This window comes from Argopecten irradians, chromosome 2, assembly GCF_041381155.1.
Source record: "Argopecten irradians isolate NY chromosome 2, Ai_NY, whole genome shotgun sequence".
Taxonomy (NCBI): Eukaryota; Metazoa; Mollusca; class Bivalvia; order Pectinida; family Pectinidae; genus Argopecten; species Argopecten irradians.
The window spans coordinates 53,912,871-53,936,079 of NC_091135.1; the positions used below are offsets into that span (position 1 = coordinate 53,912,871).

At 36.1% G+C, this 23,209-nt stretch overlaps 3 protein-coding genes across 4 annotated transcripts in view; 2 read left to right on the forward strand and 1 right to left on the reverse strand.

Moving 5' to 3' along the window:
* Positions 1–1,775, reverse strand: part of LOC138315955 (nuclear pore complex protein Nup93-like) — a 47,377-nt gene extending 45,602 nt beyond the window's left edge. Inside the window, exon 1 of the mRNA XM_069257377.1 lies at positions 1,721–1,775. The gene's annotated coding sequence lies outside the window, so the exon portion shown is untranslated. The remainder of the gene's footprint in view (positions 1–1,720) is intronic.
* Positions 1,776–1,870: 95 nt separating this feature from the next.
* Positions 1,871–21,736, forward strand: LOC138315953 (tRNA-dihydrouridine(20) synthase [NAD(P)+]-like). 2 transcript variants are annotated; one of them, XM_069257374.1, is made up of 14 exons: positions 1,871–2,166; positions 3,442–3,487; positions 3,732–3,823; positions 4,599–4,642; positions 5,005–5,065; positions 5,394–5,441; positions 6,320–6,385; positions 13,600–13,757; positions 15,959–16,124; positions 17,891–18,012; positions 19,404–19,556; positions 19,813–19,900; positions 20,520–20,593; positions 21,004–21,736. In XM_069257374.1, exons 1-14 carry the CDS (start codon positions 2,047–2,049, stop codon positions 21,410–21,412), a joined length of 1,647 nt encoding a protein of 548 aa, XP_069113475.1. In that variant the 5' UTR covers positions 1,871–2,046; the 3' UTR covers positions 21,413–21,736. The 2 variants fall into 2 exon arrangements, with proteins under 2 accessions (XP_069113475.1, XP_069113476.1); XM_069257375.1 differs by lacking the exon at positions 1,871–2,166 and adding an exon at positions 2,859–2,878.
* Positions 8,966–12,598, forward strand: LOC138312829 (uncharacterized). Its single transcript, XM_069253583.1, has one exon. It carries the CDS (start codon positions 8,966–8,968, stop codon positions 12,596–12,598), a length of 3,633 nt encoding a protein of 1,210 aa, XP_069109684.1.
* Positions 21,737–23,209: the final 1,473 nt, after the last annotated feature.

The following is a 23,209-nucleotide window of genomic DNA, read 5'->3' on the forward strand; positions in this document are numbered from 1 at the left end:
TGTTTTTATCAAAGTTGTGTGAGTGTGGCGTATATCGTCACTGTAAACCCAAAGCAAATAGAGAATCTGAACCCATAACAAGTTATGATTGACAGTTGTCACCACAAGATGAATTAGCCGTGGTCGTGTAATTATATGGTAATTATATAGTGTATACGGTGTAATTGTAAAGGCGCTGATATCCCCACAAAATTACGGTAAACTGTACGGGAAAGAACAAATCAAATCATGAATATTAGTAAATCAATACATGTCTATATATAAAGGATACAATTCAATTCTGCCTCATACATTCTGTTGGTCTCATGTAAAACTCAAGCCGTTCTCTTCGAAATTTCAGTGCATGTAATCATAATTCACATAATTAAAACTTATTTTAACGTCTTTCATAACTAAGAACAAACATTTGCTCAAATTCACTAAATTTTTGACACATGTACATTTGATTTCTAATAGTTTAACAAAATGTTTTCACATACTATCATTTGGACGTTTTCTATTTAATTAATGAGAAAGATAATCTATTTCTTGTAATTTCTTAGATACTGATATGTGAGCTACATGTAATTCGTTTTGTAAGATAATGTTACAAGCAAAACTTACCACATATTTTACAGTGAACATTTAGCAGACAAATGTATATAATCAACAACACACTGAACATATTGAAAAAATTTGCAATTATTAAAGATTTGAATATATTTATTACTTTAACTGCATTCTCAATATTTTCCGTTTGTCAAAATATCAAAAACTCCTACTAAACAAGTACAAGTAATTTCCCAGTTAAATGCTAGCACTTCCCTTTACAACAATATCTTCGTCTCAACCATACGTGAATCGACGAGAAATCAATACTAAAAGTATTTTGAAGACATTTCAAATTGATTTCTTACTTGAATATTAGATCTATCAAACGCTGCTAGAGATCGTGAACGTAAAAAAAATCATCATTTGAAACATCATTTACTTGTATATGTAGGTATACAGTATTAACCTAACCAACCATCTTTAATAATATAGACAACAAACATGTTCATTCATTTAAATTTACTTTTAATTAATCTCAATGTGTTCCGTCATAAACTTTGTCTTATATCTGCCTACATAAAAGTGAGGCCGTTTCGACTGGGGCCGTTATTGCAGTGGGGCCGTTTTAACCGTACTCCACAAAAACACATATGTATACAAAGAACAATCAATATCAATTTAAAACATTTCACATGACATGCAATCTCTAGGCCTTCTGTAAAATTATATATTTTCTTATCTCCCTGATGTACACAATACAATTTATTAGTACTTAATCGACTTTAGGAAGTACTGAAACGACTCACTCTTTCAGAAAGCACCGAAACGACTTACATTGGGTGTCGAAATGACTGTACTATAAACTGTACAACGCGCACCGATCCGTTCTTATAAGATCGTTAGTAAATTTAAAACGGAGGAAACAATGACATCATTATGTTCAAAGCATGGAAGCAGATATCACATCAATGATCAACTATGGACTACAGTTGTATCACTGTTGAAGAAGTGTTGTATAAATTGTTGAAATTACCACAACACAAATATTTTTTTTTTAAGATTTTGCCATTGCTCTGGCATGAAACAATGCCAAATAGTTATACAGTTCATGTATATGTTGACGAAATAGATTAAACAGTAAACGATAGAACCATTCTGTTTGATTATGTTTACATCGAATTTATCTTACCTCAAACCGAAAGCATGCGAAGTAGCCGCCACCGAAATACTCACTTGCGCATGTGCGTGGAAAATCAAATCAGTAATCCGTTTGTCACGAACGTCACTCTATATATAATTTCCAAGCGTCAAAATGACGTGATAGATGAAAAAGAAAATGGCTGCGCCCATATGCACAGAACGAGAGAACAGCACATATTCGTCAGTCTGGACAGACATGCCAGTTAATTGATTTACGTGGAATTTATTGCCACACAGAATGACATATACTAAGATTAACGCATATTCAGCGTGAAACACTTCAATATTAAAAAAGATCCACTTAGTAAATTGAAAATGGCAAATTATGTAATGGAATATTCCAACAAGTTAATTTTAGCTCCAATGGTCCGCGTTTCAACGCTTCCGATGAGGTTGTTGGCATTGCGATATGGAGCAGATATTGTGTACTGTGAAGTAAGTATCTAGACCCGCACTTATAGTTTAACTTTTCCCTTATACTTGCAGTTGTATTTTTTTCCCCCCCCCCCCCCCCCCCCCTGATAAAACTGTAAATAAAGTTAATAAAGTAACACGTCAATTGTTTTTAACCTCAATCCAAATGTACACACGTATATGACACCGAATAATTTAACAGGAGTTGAAAATATATAGTAGCAACCTATACCGGGACTCCAACCTGGAACTTCTACCAGAGTTACTTCCCTTCTTCACTCCTCTCGATAACTACTGATTAGCAGAGAAGATATTACTTTCTGACTGACTGAAAGGTCAGTCAGAAGGGAATATCTTTTCCGCTACAACAGTAGCTAACTGATGGTGTAAAACAAGAGGAAGGAACTCTGGTAGTTCAGAATGAACACCAGCTAGATGTTCTCTATGGACTACCAATTGTGCTACCTACATTATAGGCCACCTATGTCTTTCCTTTTAAAAAACAGACCTTACCAAAAACATAGCCCTCACATGCTTTTCAGTTAAAAATCTGATTGTAGGATGGACGTCAAGTCACAGCCATGAAACACATATAGTTACCATTATATTTTCTGGATTATAAGCTGCATCAGAGTATATTAGCTGCAAAGAATGTTTCCACTTTGTTAAGGTTTTTTTTTACACATATAAGCCACAGCCAATACTGGTTATAGTCTGATGGTAGATATATACGGTAAGAGCTTTTAATTTTTATAATGGTTTATATGCCAGAGTCATAGCTCCTAGCTAACTTATCATAGGTGATTACAAACTGAGTCTAACTGCCCCTCTATCTGGCCTGATGGATATAGGACCAAAAGGAGTCAATTTGGCTGTGTGGCTGTTAATAAATTACCTCCATTTTTTGAAAATTATAAATTGATATCTCTTATAATATTTGATTTGGTTTAAAAAAAAAACTCAAATTAATGAGACAAACAGACAATGAATCAATAAATATTCTAATACAGATGATACTGTAATGTGTAATGATATATTCTAATGATAATGTAATAATATATATACTAAATTAACCAGTTGATAAATTAACCAGTTGAGCTACATAGGTCCCTTGAGCCTCTTGGTTAGCTGATTCACTTAAAATAATTGTAGTTAGAAATGTAACAAAGTTGTAATACATTTATAACTCAGTCTTCGTTTTCTGTGACGTATTAAAAACATTATGTTTATATATTATTTAGATTATGCATAGTGCAATTTTATAAAATTCTTCATTTGCTGGGGTTTTTTTTTCAGGAGGTGATTGACTTTAAAATTCTAGCCACCACAAGATATGAAAATAGTAAGTGATTTTTGCCTAAACTTCTATTCTGAGCTTCTAATAGCCTTCTATGGCTGACTGCTACAATTTATGGTCAAATGATATAGTTTTATTTAAACAATTATCATAATGCTGTTGCCTTTCCTGATTTATCAGACTAGTAATTATTCTTCACATTTTGAAGTGAATTATAGGTATGTAAGCTAGATACATGTTCAAAATTTCTTTCTTAACCTGTACAGTTTTATCCTATTTTTTCTTGCAGAAATACTTGGTACAGTTGATTATGTATCCTCTGATGAAACAGTTGTATTTAGGACTTGCCCTGAAGAGAAAGGAAAAGTAGTTTTTCAAATGGTAAATATTACAAATGTGATCTCTATATCTTATATTGTAAATGTTTATTATGGCTCCAAAATTTCATATTGATCTCTAGAGTATAAAGTAATAGATGTCTCTAATAACAAGCTTCCTCCTACACAACATGAGTTTGTATGGTGATCACAATATTGTATATGGGGCTTGGTGCTGTCTGTACTCTGTAGGTGTGATATTCCACTGTTTTTCACTTTCACCCTAAATACCTCCATTGTTTTTTTAATTGGTATATAAGGCATACCTCTATCTCACCACTCTCCCCACCCTCTCATCCCTGCCAACCTACAACAAAGTATTAGGAGTAAACTAAATTGAGGTTGTTCATCTACATAACGAACAACTGACTACTCTTCCTAAAGTACTGTCGAGTAATACAAATTTTTTCAGAGTGTTATAAGATGGGCCACAGTTCAAGACCATTTTCATTTATTCGGAACGTTGGTTAAAGTCATTATTTCAAGTATAAATCCTGACTGACCTGCAGTTTTTAATACAGGCCTGTGAGGGCTTTGTCAAGGCTCGTCTGAAAACAATATAAAATCACCAGGTCTGTCTTTGATTAATAAACGAACAACTAGGTCCAACCAGTCAAACCGTATAATCAAAAACGGCCCAAGTTATAAATGTAACTTATGTTTCCTTTTATTAAATAAATATACAAAATTGGCAATATTGTATACCGGTAAATGAAAATACTTTTGCATTTTTTGAACATCTCAATATCAATGATGATATTGTCTTTTTATTGTATCAGGGGACATCAAATGCACAGAGAGCATTAAAGGCAGCAAAAAAAGTGTAAGTTAAACTCATTCAATCTTTTGAATCCTTTCTTGGGTCTATACCAGAAATATAGTTATATATATATGTATGTCTGTATGTAGATACGTGTACATTCTGACTCATTCTCTTTGTGATAAGATGCAATATATTTAGTTTTTGAATACTTTGATACCAACAAAAAAATTATCAATATTGTATCAAAGTATTCATAATCTTACAATACTGAAGGTTACTTATGAAATTTCTTGTCTGTTAATATCAGTAAATGTTAAAGTTTGATTATGTTCACACAATTATTTGCATACATGTACAAATTAAAAACAATAGTTTTTGAACTCACATTTTGATGTTGCAAATTGTTACCCTTTTTTTATTAGAGAAAATGATGTTTCTGCTATTGACATCAACATGGGTTGCCCAAAAGAATTTTCCATTAAGGTAAATGAAAGATAAATTCACCTGTTCAAATTTGAGAGAGAGAGAGAGAGAGAGAGAGAGAGAGAGAGAGAGAGAGAGAGAGAGAGAGAGAGAGAGAGAGAGAGAGAGAGAGAGAGATTAATATAATTGGATGCCTGATACAAACGTTGAGATTATCATCATGTCAAAAATTTCCTTAATGTAACATGGATAGGCTATCAATTCTGCATGGAAGTTAACGAGGGATAATTAGATGAGGCTTAGATTTTTAAGGGTGATTTCTTTATGATGCACAAACATTTATTTGATTATCAGGACATATTATACAAAGTAATGTGACTGTTTGTAGGGAGGGATGGGTGCTGCCCTACTGACACAACCTGACAAGGTCAAGGATGTAAGTATTGCAAACTCAAGGTCATTTTGATTTACGCTTAGCCCACCATAATATCTGATTTGCTGTAAACCAACTTTTTTTCGTGGCTACTAAATTTTGTGATTTTACATTTCATCCAGGGTCACATAATTCACAAATTTTGTAAAGGATCTCAAGAACTTTCCATCTATGAAGAGTATTTGATTCTACCATTTCCTGAATTTCAGAAGAAGATTTTTGAAGTTTTAGCCTATTTTACCACTTTTGGCCCCACTCCTCAGGTCCCTTTGGGGCTGGGACCATATAATTCATAATTTTGTTTGACCTTTAGCGAAGGAAAGTTTCTGCAAAATTTCAATGAATTTGGTTCAGTGGTTGTTGAGAAGAAGTCGAAAATGTAAATTGTTTATCGTCGTGTGACGGATGACGCACGACAGACAAAGGCGATTAGAATAGGTCACTTGAGACTTTGTCTCAGGTGACCTTAAAATTAAGTTTATGACGAATACTATTTGCGGATTTAAAAATTGAATGGAAATTCATATCAATAGAATGACTTGATGTTTGTATTAATTCATGGAGATAACTTTCATGAATTTACATGGATCGTGAAATTCACAGATGTAAATCGCATGCAAAAAGAAAGTTGGTTTCCAGTAATGGTCATACTGATCTTGTGCCAGTGTAAGGAGCAATCCATAGTTTTCACTATTATTTAAAGATATGGAGAACTATGATATTTCTGTTTCGTTTTCAATGCCCTGGAATGTGGGTATCTACTTCATTTAAACAAATAAAAATACCACAATATCAGAAATATCGATAATTTTGGGTTGAATACATGTACTAAACAAATCATTAAAATGTGGGGTCACTTAGTACATTAACTTTATTTTCAGATCCTTACTACCCTTGTGAATGGCCTGTCCATACCAGTTACCTGTAAAATCCGACTTTTACCAAAGGTAAGATACCTAGTATGTACAGCATTCACTCACCTTGAGGATATTTGTGAACCTCAATGACCAATAAAAACTTTTTACTGATTAGCACTTACTTCTAATGCATCCTACCAAAAAAAAAAAAAAACCTGTTTCAAAAACTTATAAAAATTCAACTTCTTTAAATCTGCAATCATTTACCAATGTAATTCACTTCCCCTACCATTTAAAAACAACTTTGGAGGACAAGGGCATGACAATCACAAAAGTACACTGTAGTTGAAATGTGTACAACAGTAAATATATATACATCTTTTGAAAAATGTGTGGGGCATGATAAGAAAAACAAGTAGAAAAAGAACACCAATTATTGTGTATTTGGCGCCAACGTAATTGGCGCGACGTTATGCGACATGTACTTAAATGACGTCACAACGATTGTGACGTTATACGCAGTTTTATTAAATAGCCAGTTGATGGTCACGGCACCAATGTCATGAATGTGATAGAGTGAGAGAAAACAACAACCAACGCGTTTGAATACCATTGATCAACTGTGGTCACGGCACCAATGTCATGAATGTGATAGAGTGAGAGAAAACACAACCAACGCGTTTGAATACCATTGATCAACTGACTATTTAATAAAACTGCGTATAACGTCACAATCGTTGTGACGTCATTTAAGTACATGTCGCATAACGTCGCGCCAATTACGTTGGCGCCAAATACACAATATCCTGGGGCCTCGCGAATATTATGTTCACAGTAATATATATTATAAGTATGTAAATAAACAATATTTAAAAGTAAAAAGTGGAATTAAAGTCTTTCACATCAATTATATATATATACTTAGACATTATTTATTAATTAGAGTTTAATAAATTAGGATTTATGTCGTGCGTATTTAACTTTTACACCAGTTCTTAATGTTTTCCTTCGCTTTTATCTTTGCCACTCGTGGTATTCTGTTCACGTCTCTGCATGGTCCATCGTTCTCGTCTCCACTAGACTCATCGTTGGCGTCTCTGTCGTCTTCCTGACGGACTTCCAAAGGGTATAACTTGATAATCGGTCGATTTGTGATACCAGAACTTGTGCGTATTACTGCAGATCGCACAAGATTGTCTCTACCATATACTAAATCCTCCACAACAGCAATTTTCCACGTCGTCCTTGGTGAATCATCGTGAACCTGAACTATATCTCCTACTTTGATAACTTGACTATTGCTGCCTGAAGCACGGTGAAATTCCCGCAAAGAAGTTAAGTATTCCTGGCGCCACCGCTTCCAAAAAAATGTTCTATTAACTGGAATCGTCTGTCCATCTCTTTATTTAGAATTCTGTGGGTATCCATGTCGAAAAAGTTGTCGTTTTCATCTTCTGTGTCTTGCAAAGGGTAAAGTACTGAGTTAATCCTTCTTCCGTACAATAAGTGTGATGGGGTTAATGGTGACAGTTCTGTAACGTCTGCACCGATGTATGTGTGAGCGGTCGGTCGTTGAGTATAGCTTCGATCTCTGTAATAACTGTCATTAACAAGTCGTAATTCACATATGCACGTCCGAGGACTTTTCGTAGACAATTCTTAGTAAGACCAATGAGTCTTTCCCAAAATCCGCCGTACCATGGTGCTCTCTTTGGAATAAATTTCCATGTTGTTCCATAATTATTAAGAGATTGGTGTACAAGTGTCGATTCCGTAAGTTTCCTTATTTCTTCTGCGGCGCTAACAAATGTTGTTCCGTTGTCTGAAATCATAACTCGTGGTAAGGATTTCCTGCTAATGAAACGACGGAAAGCCATGAGAAATGTTTCCTCTGTTAAATCCTGAACGATTTCCAAGTGTACTGCACGTGTATTAGCGCATGTAAATAGACATACATATACTTTCTTGTCCCGTCCATTGTGTTTCACATGTATTGCACTGGTAAAATCTACGCCAGTAACAGTGAATGGTGCAGCGTAGATTTTACCGGTGCAATACATGTGAAACACAATGGACGGGACAAGAAAGTATATGTATGTCTATTTACATGCGCTAATACACGTGCAGTACACTTGGAAATCGTCTGCCAATTCATGTGTAACGAATGACCTTTGTGCACCTTCGTCAAATAGAATGTTACTTTGGACACACTGACCGTTCACACAAACTGGTGCGATGGCTGTTTTCAATAATACTTGTGAAGAGTGTACTTCTGATGCGGTGTACATCACTGAAGTAGTAGGTTCTTTGAGATTTGTCGCATTTTCGTTGTTTCGTTCTTTCGCGTTGTGTTTTGTTGTGTATGTGATCGCGTCATTTTGCATGTTGTCTTGACGATGTGTAGAGTTACATATACTCGAATGATGACGACGGTTACATTTCTTACAGTTTTTCCGAGATTTACAATCAGAGATTCTGTGTTTTCCCAAACAATTGAAACAAAGTTTATCACGCTTTATAATCTGTATCCGACTTTCTACATCCGGAACTTTTGTGCAGCTACTGGGAGCATGTATCTCCTGGCAAAAAACGCATGTTTTTTTTATTTGTTCCGCGAAAGAACGAAACAACGAAAATGCGACAAATCTCAAAGAACCTACTACTTCAGTGATGTACACCGCATCAGAAGTACACTTTTCACAAGTATTATTGAAAACAGCCATCGCACCAGTTTGTGTGAACGGTCAGTGTGTCCAAAGTAACATTCTATTTGACGAAGGTGCACAAAGGTCATTCGTTACACAAGAATTGGCAGATAAATTACAAATGGAAACCACCGGGAAAGAGACGATTAATATATCGGGATTCGGTCAAGTCGGAGACAAGGTGCGTCATCTCAGCTCTGGAACGGTTTACCTACAAACCAATACACGGGAGAAAATACCGGTCAAGGTTTTAGTTGTACCGACAATAGCAGTACCGCTTAATTCCAATAGGAAGCACATTGCAAAATTACCACACCTAAAAGGTTTGAAATTAGCTCACCCCGTTTCAGCTGACGAAACGTTTGAGGTATCACTTCTCATAGGAGCTGACCATTACTGGGACATTGTCCAAGACAAAGTCGTGAGAGGTAAAGGACCTATTGCTGTAAAATCGAAAATAGGATATTTGTTATCCGGACCATACCAAGGAACTTCATCTCTAAATCAGCGACAGAACATGTCAGTTATGAACGTGCTAGTATCACATAAAAAAGACGAATGCGATTTAGAGAAATTTTGGAAGGTGGAATCGCTTGGCATACAGAAAAAAGATGACAAAACCGAAGATGAAAGCTGCACGTATCTTGAAAACTACAAACAGTCGTGTATAGAGTTTCGCGGAAATAAATATATCGCCAAATTACCATGGCGAGATGACCATTCACCACTTCCCACTAACAAAGAAGTTGCTCGCCGGAGAACGGAAAGTGTCATAAACAGATTGAGCAAGGACCCAGTTATGTTGAAGCATTATGCATCGATAATATATGAACAGGAACAGAGAGGTTTTGTGGAAAAAGTAGAGAACGATCAAATTACAAGCGGTAAGGTGCACTATATACCTCATCACCCAGTAAAAAAGGACTCGTCAACAACACCAATACGGATTGTCTACGATTGCAGTTGCCAACAGTCGAAAGATAAGCCAAGTTTGAATGATTGTTTACGGAACGACCCGCCTTTGCTAAATGATATTACATCAATACTTCTGAAATTCCGACGCAAAAAATTTGCCGTCTCCGCAGACATTGAGAAAGCCTTTCTGCAGATAGAGCTAGAGGAAGAAGACAGAGATGTAACAAGATTCTACTGGCTCAAAGATCCCTCTGATCCTTCATCGGATTTAATAACCTACAGGTTTAAGGCTGTATTGTTTGGAGCGACCTGCTCGCCCTTCATACTGAACGCCACGTTGCTACGACATTTAGAAGATCACAAAAGTGACGTTACAGATATCATCAAGGATGATATATACGTTGACAACGTCTTATCAAGTTTTGAAAGAGAAGAGGATTTACTCGAATACTTTCATTCTGCACGATCATTAATGCTCAACGGAGGGTTTAACTTACGTTCTTGGGCTTCAAACTGTGATTCGTTGAACGAACTAGCCAAGTCAAAAGACGTGCTTGACAAGGACAAGCAAGTAAAAGTTCTCGGATTACGATGGGATAGCAACAAAGACACGATTACATACGTACAAAAGCCGATTTCTGATGTCGATGAAACGTTGCTTACCAAGCGAGAAATACTTAGCCAGTCATCAAAGATTTTCGATCCACTTGGGATTATCAGCCCGGTGACAGTACGCGGCAAGATACTGATGCAGGAAATATGGAGGAGGAAGTTCGATTGGGACGAGATATTACCAGAGGATATCCGGTGTCAATGGATGGAACTAAGTTACGATTTGAGGAAAGTCTCAACAACTGAAATTCCGAGATATTATTTCAAAGACTTACCAGAAGACACAGAAAGCATAGGTACGGTACTTCACGTGTTTGTAGACGCCAGCAAGAAAGCGTACGGTGCATGCGCATACATAACCAGTGGAAATCAGTCGCAATTAGTGATGGCGAAAAACCGTGTAGCACCATTGAATCCCGTGACTATACCACAGTTGGAGTTATTGGCTGCTGTGACGGGAGCTAGAATGGCAAAGCACATATTGACAAATCTGCAGTGTTCGGATGTATTCTATTGGAGTGATAGTCAGATTGTCCTTAACTGGCTACATTCTTCCAAAAAGATGAAACCTTTCATTGGAAAGAGAGTTGAGGAAATAAAAGACCTCACACAAGAATTTACCTGGAGGTATTGCCCAACAAATGATAATCCTGCGGATCTTTTGTCAAGAGGAATATCAGCTACAAACTTTGGTAAGAGTACCAAATGGATAAACGGTCCAAGTTGGATTACCAATCAAACTCACTGGCCACAGTGGAATAGGAACGAATCGATCGTCCTCACAACAGTGGATTCTGATGTCACAAACAACAATGACAGTACGCAAACTCTTAATACAGATATCGGATGTAGTGTTATCGACATAACCAGATTTAACTCATACTCCAGGCTCTTACGGGTTACTGCCTATGTCAAACGATTCCTTTATAACTGTAGAAGAAAAGCAGAGGATCGGAAATCCGGAATTTTATCTCCAGATGAATTGAACAAAGCGTCAATTATTTGGATTAGAGTCGTACAAAACAACAGCTATCATGATGTTCTAGAAAGTCTGAAGTCGAATAAAAGCCATCATCTCATTCGCCAGCTTCGACTTTATTTGGATGATGATGGTCTTGTACGATGTGGAGGACGTATCAATAACGCCCCAATACCGTTTGACACACGATTTCCATATTTGGTTTCCGGGAAACATTCGTTTACAAGGCTTCTGATTATGGACACGCATAGACGAAACATGCATGCGAACAAAGGTACTACAATAACGTTATTACGACAAAAGTATTGGATTCCATCAATACGAAATGTTGTTGGAAATACTTTGCGGAAATGTGTACCATGTAAGAAAGTATCGGGTAAAGCATACTCGTCACCAGATCCACCTCCACTTCCCAAGGACAGGATGTCGGACGCTGCACCATTCACTGTTACTGGCGTAGATTTTACCGGTGCAATACATGTGAAACACAATGGACGGGACAAGAAAGTATATGTATGTCTATTTACATGCGCTAATACACGTGCAGTACACTTGGAAATCGTTCAGGATTTAACAGAGGAAACATTTCTCATGGCTTTCCGTCGTTTCATTAGCAGGAAATCCTTACCACGAGTTATGATTTCAGACAACGGAACAACATTTGTTAGCGCCGCAGAAGAAATAAGGAAACTTACGGAATCGACACTTGTACACCAATCTCTTAATAATTATGGAACAACATGGAAATTTATTCCAAAGAGAGCACCATGGTACGGCGGATTTTGGGAAAGACTCATTGGTCTTACTAAGAATTGTCTACGAAAAGTCCTCGGACGTGCATATGTGAATTACGACTTGTTAATGACAGTTATTACAGAGATCGAAGCTATACTCAACGACCGACCGCTCACATACATCGGTGCAGACGTTACAGAACTGTCACCATTAACCCCATCACACTTATTGTACGGAAGAAGGATTAACTCAGTACTTTACCCTTTGCAAGACACAGAAGATGAAAACGACAACTTTTTCGACATGGATACCCACAGAATTCTAAATAAAGAGAGATGGACAGACGATTCCAGTTAATAGAACATTTTTGGAAGCGGTGGCGCCAGGAATACTTAACTTCTTTGCGGGAATTTCACCGTGCTTCAGGCAGCAATAGTCAAGTTATCAAAGTAGGAGATATAGTTCAGGTTCACGATGATTCACCAAGGACGACGTGGAAAATTGCTGTTGTGGAGGATTTAGTATATGGTAGAGACAATCTTGTGCGATCTGCAGTAATACGCACAAGTTCTGGTATCACAAATCGACCGATTATCAAGTTATACCCTTTGGAAGTCCGTCAGGAAGACGACAGAGACGCCAACGATGAGTCTAGTGGAGACGAGAACGATGGACCATGCAGAGACGTGAACAGAATACCACGAGTGGCAAAGATAAAAGCGAAGGAAAACATTAAGAACTGGTGTAAAAGTTAAATACGCACGACATAAATCCTAATTTATTAAACTCTAATTAATAAATAATGTCAAAGTATATATATATATAATTGATGTGAAAGACTTTAATTCCACTTTTTACTTTTAAATACTGTTTATTTACATACTTATAATATATATTACTGTGAACATAATATTCGCGAGGCCCCAGGATATTGTGTATTTGGCGCCAACGTAATTGGCGCGACGTTATGCGACATGTACTTAAATGACGTCACAACGATTGTGACGTTATACGCAGTTTTATTAAATAGCCAGTTGATCAATGGTATTCAAACGCGTTGGTTGTGTTTTCTCTCACTCTATCACATTCATGACACCAATATTCCATCTCATTATTAAAATAATTTCAAAAGAAAGGGAAGAAAAAGATGTCTCGATTGTAAATTACCAAACACAGAATGCTACAACAGATCATTAGAGCTGCCAGCACTGCTTGAATCCCTTGTAAAATTAAGTAATGAAATTCCTTAACAGTTAATGAAAATTTTGAAAGGAGTACATGTATGATACTTATTCCAAAGCTCAAGAAGGATGCTTCAGAAGCTAATAACTATAATAATGTATTTTTGTTGCCATCAGCTTGAGGACACCCTGGCATTGGTAAAAATGATTGAGAGTACAGGTGTTGCCGCTATCGCAGTACATGGACGACTCAAAGAGGAGCGACCTCGTCATGCAAATCGTAACCATGTCATCAAAATCATAGCAGAGAGTGTCAATATTCCAGTCATCGCCAAGTATGTATTTTATCTCTAGACTCTGACTTAGTCATGACCAGCTTATATATGTAGCAATTAGTTTGAACATACCTCAATACTCCAGGAGTTACTATCACTGTTGTTATTACCACCTCTGGAATATATGTCATAGCAAAATGGAAGGCAGTTCAGAAGAAAAACCTGACTGGTCACAGGCCTACAGAGACTTCCTTAAAAGTTACAGCCCAAGTTTAAAGCCACCACTCAATCACAGTGTACTGTTATACAATTATTTTGATGTAAATCAAAGGACCAAACTACCTCTCTTATCTGTTTTTATACACATAACTTTCAGCTGCACTATGATATATTCCAGAGGAGGATAGCATGACAGTGATAGTAACCCCTGAAATATTGAGGTTAGCATGAACAATATCTTGTAACTAACTTTAGATATATTCTGTTTTAATTTTAGTGTACAATAATGTCATATATTTAATGAATTTAATGATAATTGTGAATTTGTTTACTTGTACTGTTTTCTACATTCCAATTTTCTCATGTTGATCATTGTTTCAAGAACGTTGCTTGTCCAATCACCCAAATACCATATCAAATATCACTGGTTGTGAATGTACCTCTCAGGGTACTCGTCACAATCCTATATCATAGTCATATCTTATATATATATATACTGGTAGTAAATGTACCTCTCAGGGAACTCGTCACAATCCTATATCATAGTCATATCTTATATATATACTGGTTGTAAATGTACCTCTCAGGGAACTCGTCACAATCCTATATCATAGTCATATCTTATATATATACTGGTTGTAAATGTACCTCTCAGGGTAATCGTCACAATCCTATCATAGTCATATCTTATATATATACTGGTTGTAAATGTACCTCTCAGGGTACTCGTCACAATCCCATCATAGTCATATCTTATATATATACTGGTTGTAAATGTACCTCTCAGGGAACTCGTCACAATCCTATATCATAGTCATATCTTATATATATACTGGTTGTAAATGTACCTCTCAGGGTAATCGTCACAATCCTATCATAGTCATGTCTTATATATATAGTGGTTGTAAATGTACCTCTCAGGGTACTCGTCACAATCCTATATCATAATCATATCTTATATATATATATATACTGGTTGTAAATGTACCTCTCAGGGTACTCGTCACAATCCTATCATAGTCATATCTTATATATATACTGGTTGTAAATGTACCTCTCAGGGAACTCGTCTATATATACTGGTTGTAAATGTACCTCTCAGGGAACTCGTCACAATCCTATCATAGTCATATCTTATATATATACTGGTTGTAAATGTACCTCTCAGGGAACTCGTCACAATCCTATCATAGTCATATCTTATATATATACTGGTTGTAAATGTACCTCTCAGGGAACTCGTCACAATCCTATCATAGTCATATCTTATATATATATACTGGTTGTAAATGTACCTCTCAGGGTACTCGTCACAATCCTATCATAGTCATATCTTATATATATACTGGTAGTAAATGTACCTCTCAGGGTACTCGTCACAATCATATCATAGTCATATCTTATATATATACTGGTTGTAAATGTACCTCTCAGGGTACTCACACAATCCTATCATAGTCATATCTTATATATATACTGGTTGTAAATGTACCTCTCAGGGAACTCGTCACAATCATATCGTAGTATTATCTTATATATATACTGGTTGTAAATGTACCTCTCAGGGAACTCGTCACAATCCTATCATAGTCATATCTTATATTTATACAGAACCGTCACCATGGCAAGCTTGTAAGACTACATTCAAATTAATATAAAACTAGAACACATGAAATGAATTGAACAAGGCCGTTTATTAACCATAAACGACAGTATATGTGTTCTTTGTTATATAACAAGTCATATCTTATATATATATACTGGTTGTAACTTATGATATAAAGTTTATATGACTTACTGGCAACATAAGACTGACTACTGTACATGATTTAGGGTGATTTTATTTTAAGGCTTTTGTAAATGAAATACTGCTCTAAAATATCATTGTGATAATTACAGCCTTTAAGGTGATTGCACAGATTCTTCATCAAGTTAACCTGTCCAACAATCTCTATTGTGCTAAAATCCATTGTGCCAAAGTACATTTACAATAGCTACTTAGCAACACAATTATATAGAGTTATAAAACAATCTGGTTACAGTGGTGGGTCCAAAGAGATGCGTACCTATGAAGCTATAGGAACATTTCTACACGAATCTGGTTGTAAATCTGCCATGATAGCACGCCAAGCCGAATGGAACCCAACCATCTTCAGGAAGGAGGGCAAGCTTCCACTGCTGGACGTATGTAAGGAATATGTCAGAGTTGTGAGTATTTTGATACCCCCACTTACATTCTATTACCAATGAACTATTTTGTAGTACTTGATTATCCAACGATATGTTGTATTTTCTTCTACTGATCTGAAATTTTCCTAGATTTATATGTAATATGTAGTGTTTGGAGAATAATGGACCCGTGATAATAGTTTAATGACAGTGTTAATCTTTGCATTTAGCAGTCATAAGGTGAGAAGCAGATATCATTTAATGCATGGTCTTAGAAAATTGTTTTATATTTTACAACAAAGGAAGTGCCACTCTGGTGAACATTGGCTTCCTTACTTGCTCTCTCTGACGATATTACAGCGTCGTTACAATAAACGTACGTGTGACAGCCGGTCTAGTAGTTGGTTCGCTTGATTGGTAGCTAGTCAGGTTGCATGGTAGCTAGTCAGTTTGCCAACGACATTCAATAAACTGTGTAAGCACGGCTCTCATTGGCTGTCGCTTCAATGTAGGGATAAAGCTAAAACAGTTAGAAATGTCTGTCGTCGATTACTACATAAAATTATCGGCATCGTAAGCTTCATAATGTAAAAAGGTTACACAAATGCATTTTGATTACCTCATGTATAGACTCTAAATCAGCGCTAATCAGTGAAGTACATATGGAAAGACTTACTGTTGTAGCGGAAAAGTCAGTCAGAAATTGTACGGAAAAGAAATCACCTGCTTCTGACTAATTATAACTTTACCGCAAGGTGTATGAAACCAAATCGGGTACAATGTATAACCGACCATAACATATTCCGATAAAACACGGCTTTGACACATACCTGGATGTTAGTAGGGGATGCTATTCAAGCTGTAGGCGTAGATTTTTTTTAACTTTGTCACCAGTATTTAATCAGAGAGATGCATTTCAATCTAGTGTTGACAATTTCTCGGCTAAAATCAACCAACATTTTGTAAACTACCGCCGCGCATGCGCCAACGTCCGAGAACATTACCTCGAATATGAATCAAATTAAATTATAAATATTTAGGCAATGCATTCAAACTCAAAGTCTACAACTAGAATAACATCCCCTACTACATGTAACATCCAGATATATATCAAAACTGTGTTGGATCGGAATGTATTCTGATAAGACATACTGTAATCTCTTGTCAGCCGTACCTGATTTGTTTTTCCACACCAAACGGACCTTGAAGCGGAAAAGTCAGGCAGAAGGTACAACAGTAGCTAACGTTAGATTCGGCGGTGACATTACATGTAACATTAGAATGAATACAATAGATCTAAACCCAACACATTAATAAACACGATGAAAAGTTTGATCCATTGGAACATTGGTAGATACATAACGTTACGCTACAGTATGACTACTCCCCGAAGTTGAGAGAAATGACCAATAATTAATGAACAAAACATCCTCAAAACATTCGCTTAATAAGTGAAACAAAACAATTAAGAATTTTTAATACAGTGATTGAATGTATACATTGTAAAAAATGAAATAGTACACAACGTGATCAAACACATTTTACAACAGAGTCGGGTATGAACATCAAAGATCCGCTGACTCCGCCTACTCCTCAATCTTGTCGGCGATCTTGTCAGTCAGGGGGCAATCAGTCGGGCTGCCGATGCTTCAGCCATTGAGTGCCTTCTTTACATGCCACCTAAAATCTAATCTACTGCATCAGTTACCAGCCTACTAGATCAGCTACCAGCCAATGTGTCTATCGAGTGAATGAATGTAAACAGGAACACTTGTTGTAACGGCACTGTTAATGTAATGTTGTAGGCCCTACAGTACAACAATGTCCACACCAACATTAAATACTGTGTACTGAACATGATGCATGACGATATGGAACTGGAGCAAGGACAGAAAATGTTGGCAGCAGTATCTCAGGAAGATATCAGGTGAGAGGTCAAAGGTGATATCAGAAAAAAAGTCAAAGGTGAATATTAACAGGTCATAGGTGATAGCTGAACGAAGTTCATGGGTGATAATAGAATATCAGGTAACAGGCCACAGGTGATATCAGAAGTAGGTAAAAAAGATTATGTTGGGTAACAGATCAAAGTTCAAGGGAATAGATCAGGTAACATGTCAAAGGAGGATATTTTGGGCAATAGGACAAAGGTCAAAAAAGAATACTGATCATTGAATTCCAAGAATGAGTATATTTGTCAAAAGAGGAAATCGGATTGGGTCAAATACTATAGGAAGATGTCAGGTAAGAGGGCATAGGTCAAAGGTTCAAAGGGAGATATTTAATAAGAGGGTAATTGGTCCAAGGAAAAGGCGAGAATAATAGAATCTTACATGGGCCTGTCAGGTAGACATGGATTTCCCTATCCATCTGACAGGCCCATGTTTGATTCCTTTTCTTCCATACTTAAACGAGGAAATGGTGAAAATTCAGTTAATGTGAATGTCGCTATGCGTAAAAATGGCCGCCGCATGTATTGCTGATGTCACTGTCTATAGCGTGTGAGCTGTCTTTCCTCTACCCCAGTAAAAGACAAGAGTTTTTCTCCCATACTTGACAGGGTTATCCCGCAGCTGCTAGAGAAAAGATAACTCTGTCTTTAACCGAGGTAGGGAAAAGACAGCTCACAGGCACTAGACAAAGACGTGACGTCATCAATACATGCAGTGTATGTTGTCGCAACGTCATTAATTTTGACGCACTGTGACGTTCCTACGATGGCGGCACTTTGGATATGTTTCTAAAACTGCATTTTTATAATGTTTCGTGAAAGAATGGGAGAAAAAGAATCAAACATGGGTCTATCAAGTGGACAGGGATATCTTCACCCTTGTGAAAATCTTTCACTCAGGTTGAGATATCCTTGTCCAAATGACAGACCCATGTAAGATTCTATTAATCTTTTCTCCAGCAAGCATGGGATAACCCTGTCAAGTATGGGAGACATCCGTGTCCACCTGACAGACCCATATAAGATTCTATTAGTCATTATAGGAGTAAGAGATGATTGAGGATACACCAGGTTATTGTTATTATTATGCTATTTCACACTCAATAATGAAATGATAGCTTGTAATGAAAAGGAAAATTCCATGGTTGGTCATTTAAAACTTTGACAGTTTACCTTCTTCAAAGAAGAAAATTGTCTTGGTTTAAATCAAACCATTGGACACTGTAATTCTCCAAATTGTGGAGTTACATATAATAATACCATAATAATTAACAATATGTAGTTAACAATTAGTTTGTCAGTAATTTCTCAATTTTTGTGATGTTATATGAACATGCTTTTGTAAAAATAACTTTGTATATTTTCAGTGATATTTGGGGCCTTCGACAATACTTTGACAACTTAAAAGCATCTTGGAAAAAGACAGAAATGGAACTCTTCAATACGAAAATTGATATCACAATTAAGAAAAAACCTGATGGCACTTTTGACTTTGTTGAGATGCCAGTTCGCTACCTAAAGTAAGTACTACTTAGATGAGTTTATTTTTCAAAAAGTGAGATAAATCATAGTCAGTAGGCAGTCAGTGACGTCAATCTGTTGTACTGTAATCAAAAGTGATATCTTCAGTCCATCTCATGGGTTTTTTTTTGTTCCTTTTATTATCATTTTGATTTAAAAACAATACTAATTCCATACTGACATAATGTTCAGAATAGTATATAGTAATTATTATTGTAAAATAAAAAGAAGTTAAGTTATATTTTTGATGTCCAGGAAAGACTACCCAATGGGGGTTAGTGCCAAGCAGAGGCTATTTGAGTGGTCCAAACGGAAGAAGGTGTCACGTCCAGAATATAAAACGGTGAGTTGAGGATAAAACCTAAATTGTCAGATAGGTACCTGAGAGATGGCATCATGATACACTAATGCTGCAAGCTTCAGCAGACTTGAGTTAGCTTTATACTTCTCTCACATAGCACATAAAATCAAAATGTGATGGTTAGGAAACAGGTAGTTTGGGTTCTTTGTTTATCCACATTATCACTTAAGTTTTTGTCTCTTTATCTGAAACAGTGCTGCTACTACATGTATAGTATGAATGTAATTAAAATAACTACAGAGCTAATTTAAATGAAGTCATTATTTTTAAGTACTTGACCAACCTTAATCAACATTACTGCTATTACTGTTAAGCAAATTATTAAACTTATTAAGTGAATTGGAATAATTCCTGTACTAAGTAATACCGATAACATTTGTGCAGGACTATTGTTTCTATTGGCGATGGAACGACGTCAAAAGATGATATCCCGCACTAATGTCATTTCAGCGAGAAGATTACAAATAGTTCCATTCCAACACCACTAGAGATACTAGTCCCAAACAAATGTTATCGGGTATTACCCAGTACGTGAATTAGTCCCTTTTCATGATTCATAACCAGTTGCATTTATTCCCGTTGTAAAACTCTCATTTCCCAGGTGGAGCGAGAAGGAGACCGCTACTTCATGAGTGTTCTGACATTAGGTAGCTGTACATACAAAAGTTCCTTCTGGTAAGGTGTAACTTCAATATCTCGTTACAGGTCAAAATCATGATTTATATCTAAATATCAAAAAAATAATATGATTGCCTAAAATGTTTCCTCTTTAGTATTGTAAAGTACAACATTTTTGCACTTTGGGCTATCTTTTCTGTTTAGATTAATTCCTTTTTGAAGAGAAAAGAATGCCCTTATTACTTATAATAATGAAAAAAATGATAAAATCACCATAAATTATTAAATAATCAATTGCCTTCTTCGTAAAACCATTCTCAACTAGATTCATGTATAATTATACTTAAGTACACAGCATAACAAGAATGTGTTTAATATCAAAGGTCAGTAAAATTTTGAAATGCAAATTAAGCCTGGCGTGAAGAGTTATATGCCCATTGTACATAAGATCATATTTGTTTTCACAGGGAAAAGTCGAAAAGTCTTGCAGAACAGAATGCAGCAATTGTTGCATCGATAGTACTAGATATAGATGATGGTCGTAAACCAGGGTCCTGTGAAATGACAGACACAGTAGCAGCCAAGTGGAGAGAACTCTGTCAGGAAGAGAATTCACCTGATAACATGTCTGAGACAGCTGGACAAGGTGAAAATGGAGACAAACTCAGTGAGACAAAGAGGAAACACAAAATGTCTGAAACTAACATTACAGAAAATCAGGGTGAGATAGCAAATAAAAGAAAATGTGATGATTCATCAGAGGGAGGTGGAAAAAACAGCAGTGAATTAAAAGTAGGAGATGAGGAAAACTGCCAACACAGTAATGAGACCAGTCGATTAGAAGGAGCTTCTGTCAATAAAAGTGGACTTGGTTAATTAGAAGGAAAAAAGGGAAGGGTGCACATGTTTTAAAAACTGAAAGTTATATTTTAAATAAACTTTGAATCTATTTTCATTCTTAAAAAGGTTTAGAGGAAACAGTTGAAAATTGTGATAAGGTACTTTTATGAGAAGGGATAGAGCAAAACACATGAAAGAATGCTCATTTTGTTATTTTATTCTTTTCCCAATTTACATGATTTGGTTAGCAAAATTCTACAGAATCTTTGTGATATTTCAGGATTTATTGCTTTGATTTGTAAAATTATTTCAAAGTGTGGTGTATGCTTAAAATGATATTAAAATAGACTGTAATAAAAAGTCAGTTATCCTTGTTCTAATTTTCATTAAACTGTTTAGTCACACCAGAATGATGATCCATTTATATCATACTGGTATTACAGCAATAATTGGGGAAAACTGAATGGCTGCTTGTTGTAGGTATGCTTCTGATAATCGTTCCTGTACTATAGGGAAGACCTTTTTATTTTGTTGGTTTTTTATTACAAAAATGTTGTTAGAATTTTGAGGTACAGAGTGATGGCTTATTTACTACATAATGTGTACTTGGTTACCAAGGCAACCAAAATATTTGAAAGAAAAATGTGTGTACTTTTACACAGGATGCCCACCATTACAATTATTTTGGTGAAATCCTCCTGACATATTATATTCTATAAACCGTTTAGTTTGTGACCTGGTTACCATGGTAACAAAAAATGACAGGAGTAATGCATTCAGAATTGTTGTATTGGTATTGTTCACAAGCTTCAAATTTTAAATTGATATTCAAGCAGAGAGAGTGTCTTCAGAAAGGGAAGCTGAGCTTATATGCCATGTTGCGGTGTCTGTCTTCCATCTGTTCTTCTGTCTGTCTGTTCACTTGTTTCTGTCAACCTTACATTTAAATTGCTACTAGTCGTCATGATTTAGTGGAATGTTACCAAAGGCCTGAAACATCCTTCAGGGAGGAGGACCAAAATTGTATAAATCAGGGCCATGACCCCCTCCTTATGCTGTAGGTATGAAAGCATTTGGAAAGGGAATCAGTTTTGTATAAACCTGGTCTATTCTCCCAGGGTCCGGAGAGTGGTGGGGGTCAACAGGGGAATATTGGACACACTTAAAAGCGTTCTGTTGTTGGAATCCAGTGAAAGGATTTGGTTCATATTTGGTCTGCTGCATCTGAAAGACTTTCTGATGTTGGATTCATGAAAAAAACAAATATAGTTAGAAAACATCCTTTGAGAAAGGGGAACAGATGTTATATAAATGGTGAACCTGGCCCTTTTGGACCAGGTAGGGCAGGAACCAATAGGGAAAATAGAGGAAAAGTCCTTTAAAATGCTTATAGTTATGAGGTTAACATTGGATTTTAACCAAATTTGGTCAGAAACAGATTTTGAATAGATGGCCATGACCCTATTGACCATTAGGAATGGGAGTCAATAGTGGGAAATAGAATTAATTAATTAAATCAAGTTATAAAATTCTCAATGCATTTTAACCAAATTTGATCAGAAAAGAATAAGAGTTGGGTCGGCTAGAGTGGGAATAAAAATATATCGACAGTAACTTAATAGTTAATTATTACATTTTACCAACATCTAGATAGTAAGATAAAGATGTCCTTTATGTTTAGGGTAAAATGCTTCATGTAAAAAGTGAGAAAAAACGTCAGATCACATGTGTTTATATGTGAATATTATGATTTTACTGTGCCTTTTCAAGACACTTGTCAAAATGATGCATTTCAAATGTGCTGTCAGATATGTACGTGTTACTTCTACAGAA

Bases quoted from the DNA above. Each gene is read 5' to 3' on its own strand.
- LOC138315953 (XM_069257374.1), top strand. From the start codon at position 2,047: ATGGCAAATTATGTAATGGAATATTCCAACAAGTTAATTTTAGCTCCA. The intron at 19,557-19,812 runs GTAAGTACTACT...TTTGATGTCCAG, and splicing joins ATGCCAGTTCGCTACCTAAA to GAAAGACTACCCAATGGGGG. The intron at 20,594-21,003 runs GTAAGGTGTAAC...TTGTTTTCACAG, and splicing joins ACATACAAAAGTTCCTTCTG to GGAAAAGTCGAAAAGTCTTG.
- LOC138312829 (XM_069253583.1), top strand. From the start codon at position 8,966: ATGTACACCGCATCAGAAGTACACTTTTCACAAGTATTATTGAAAACA.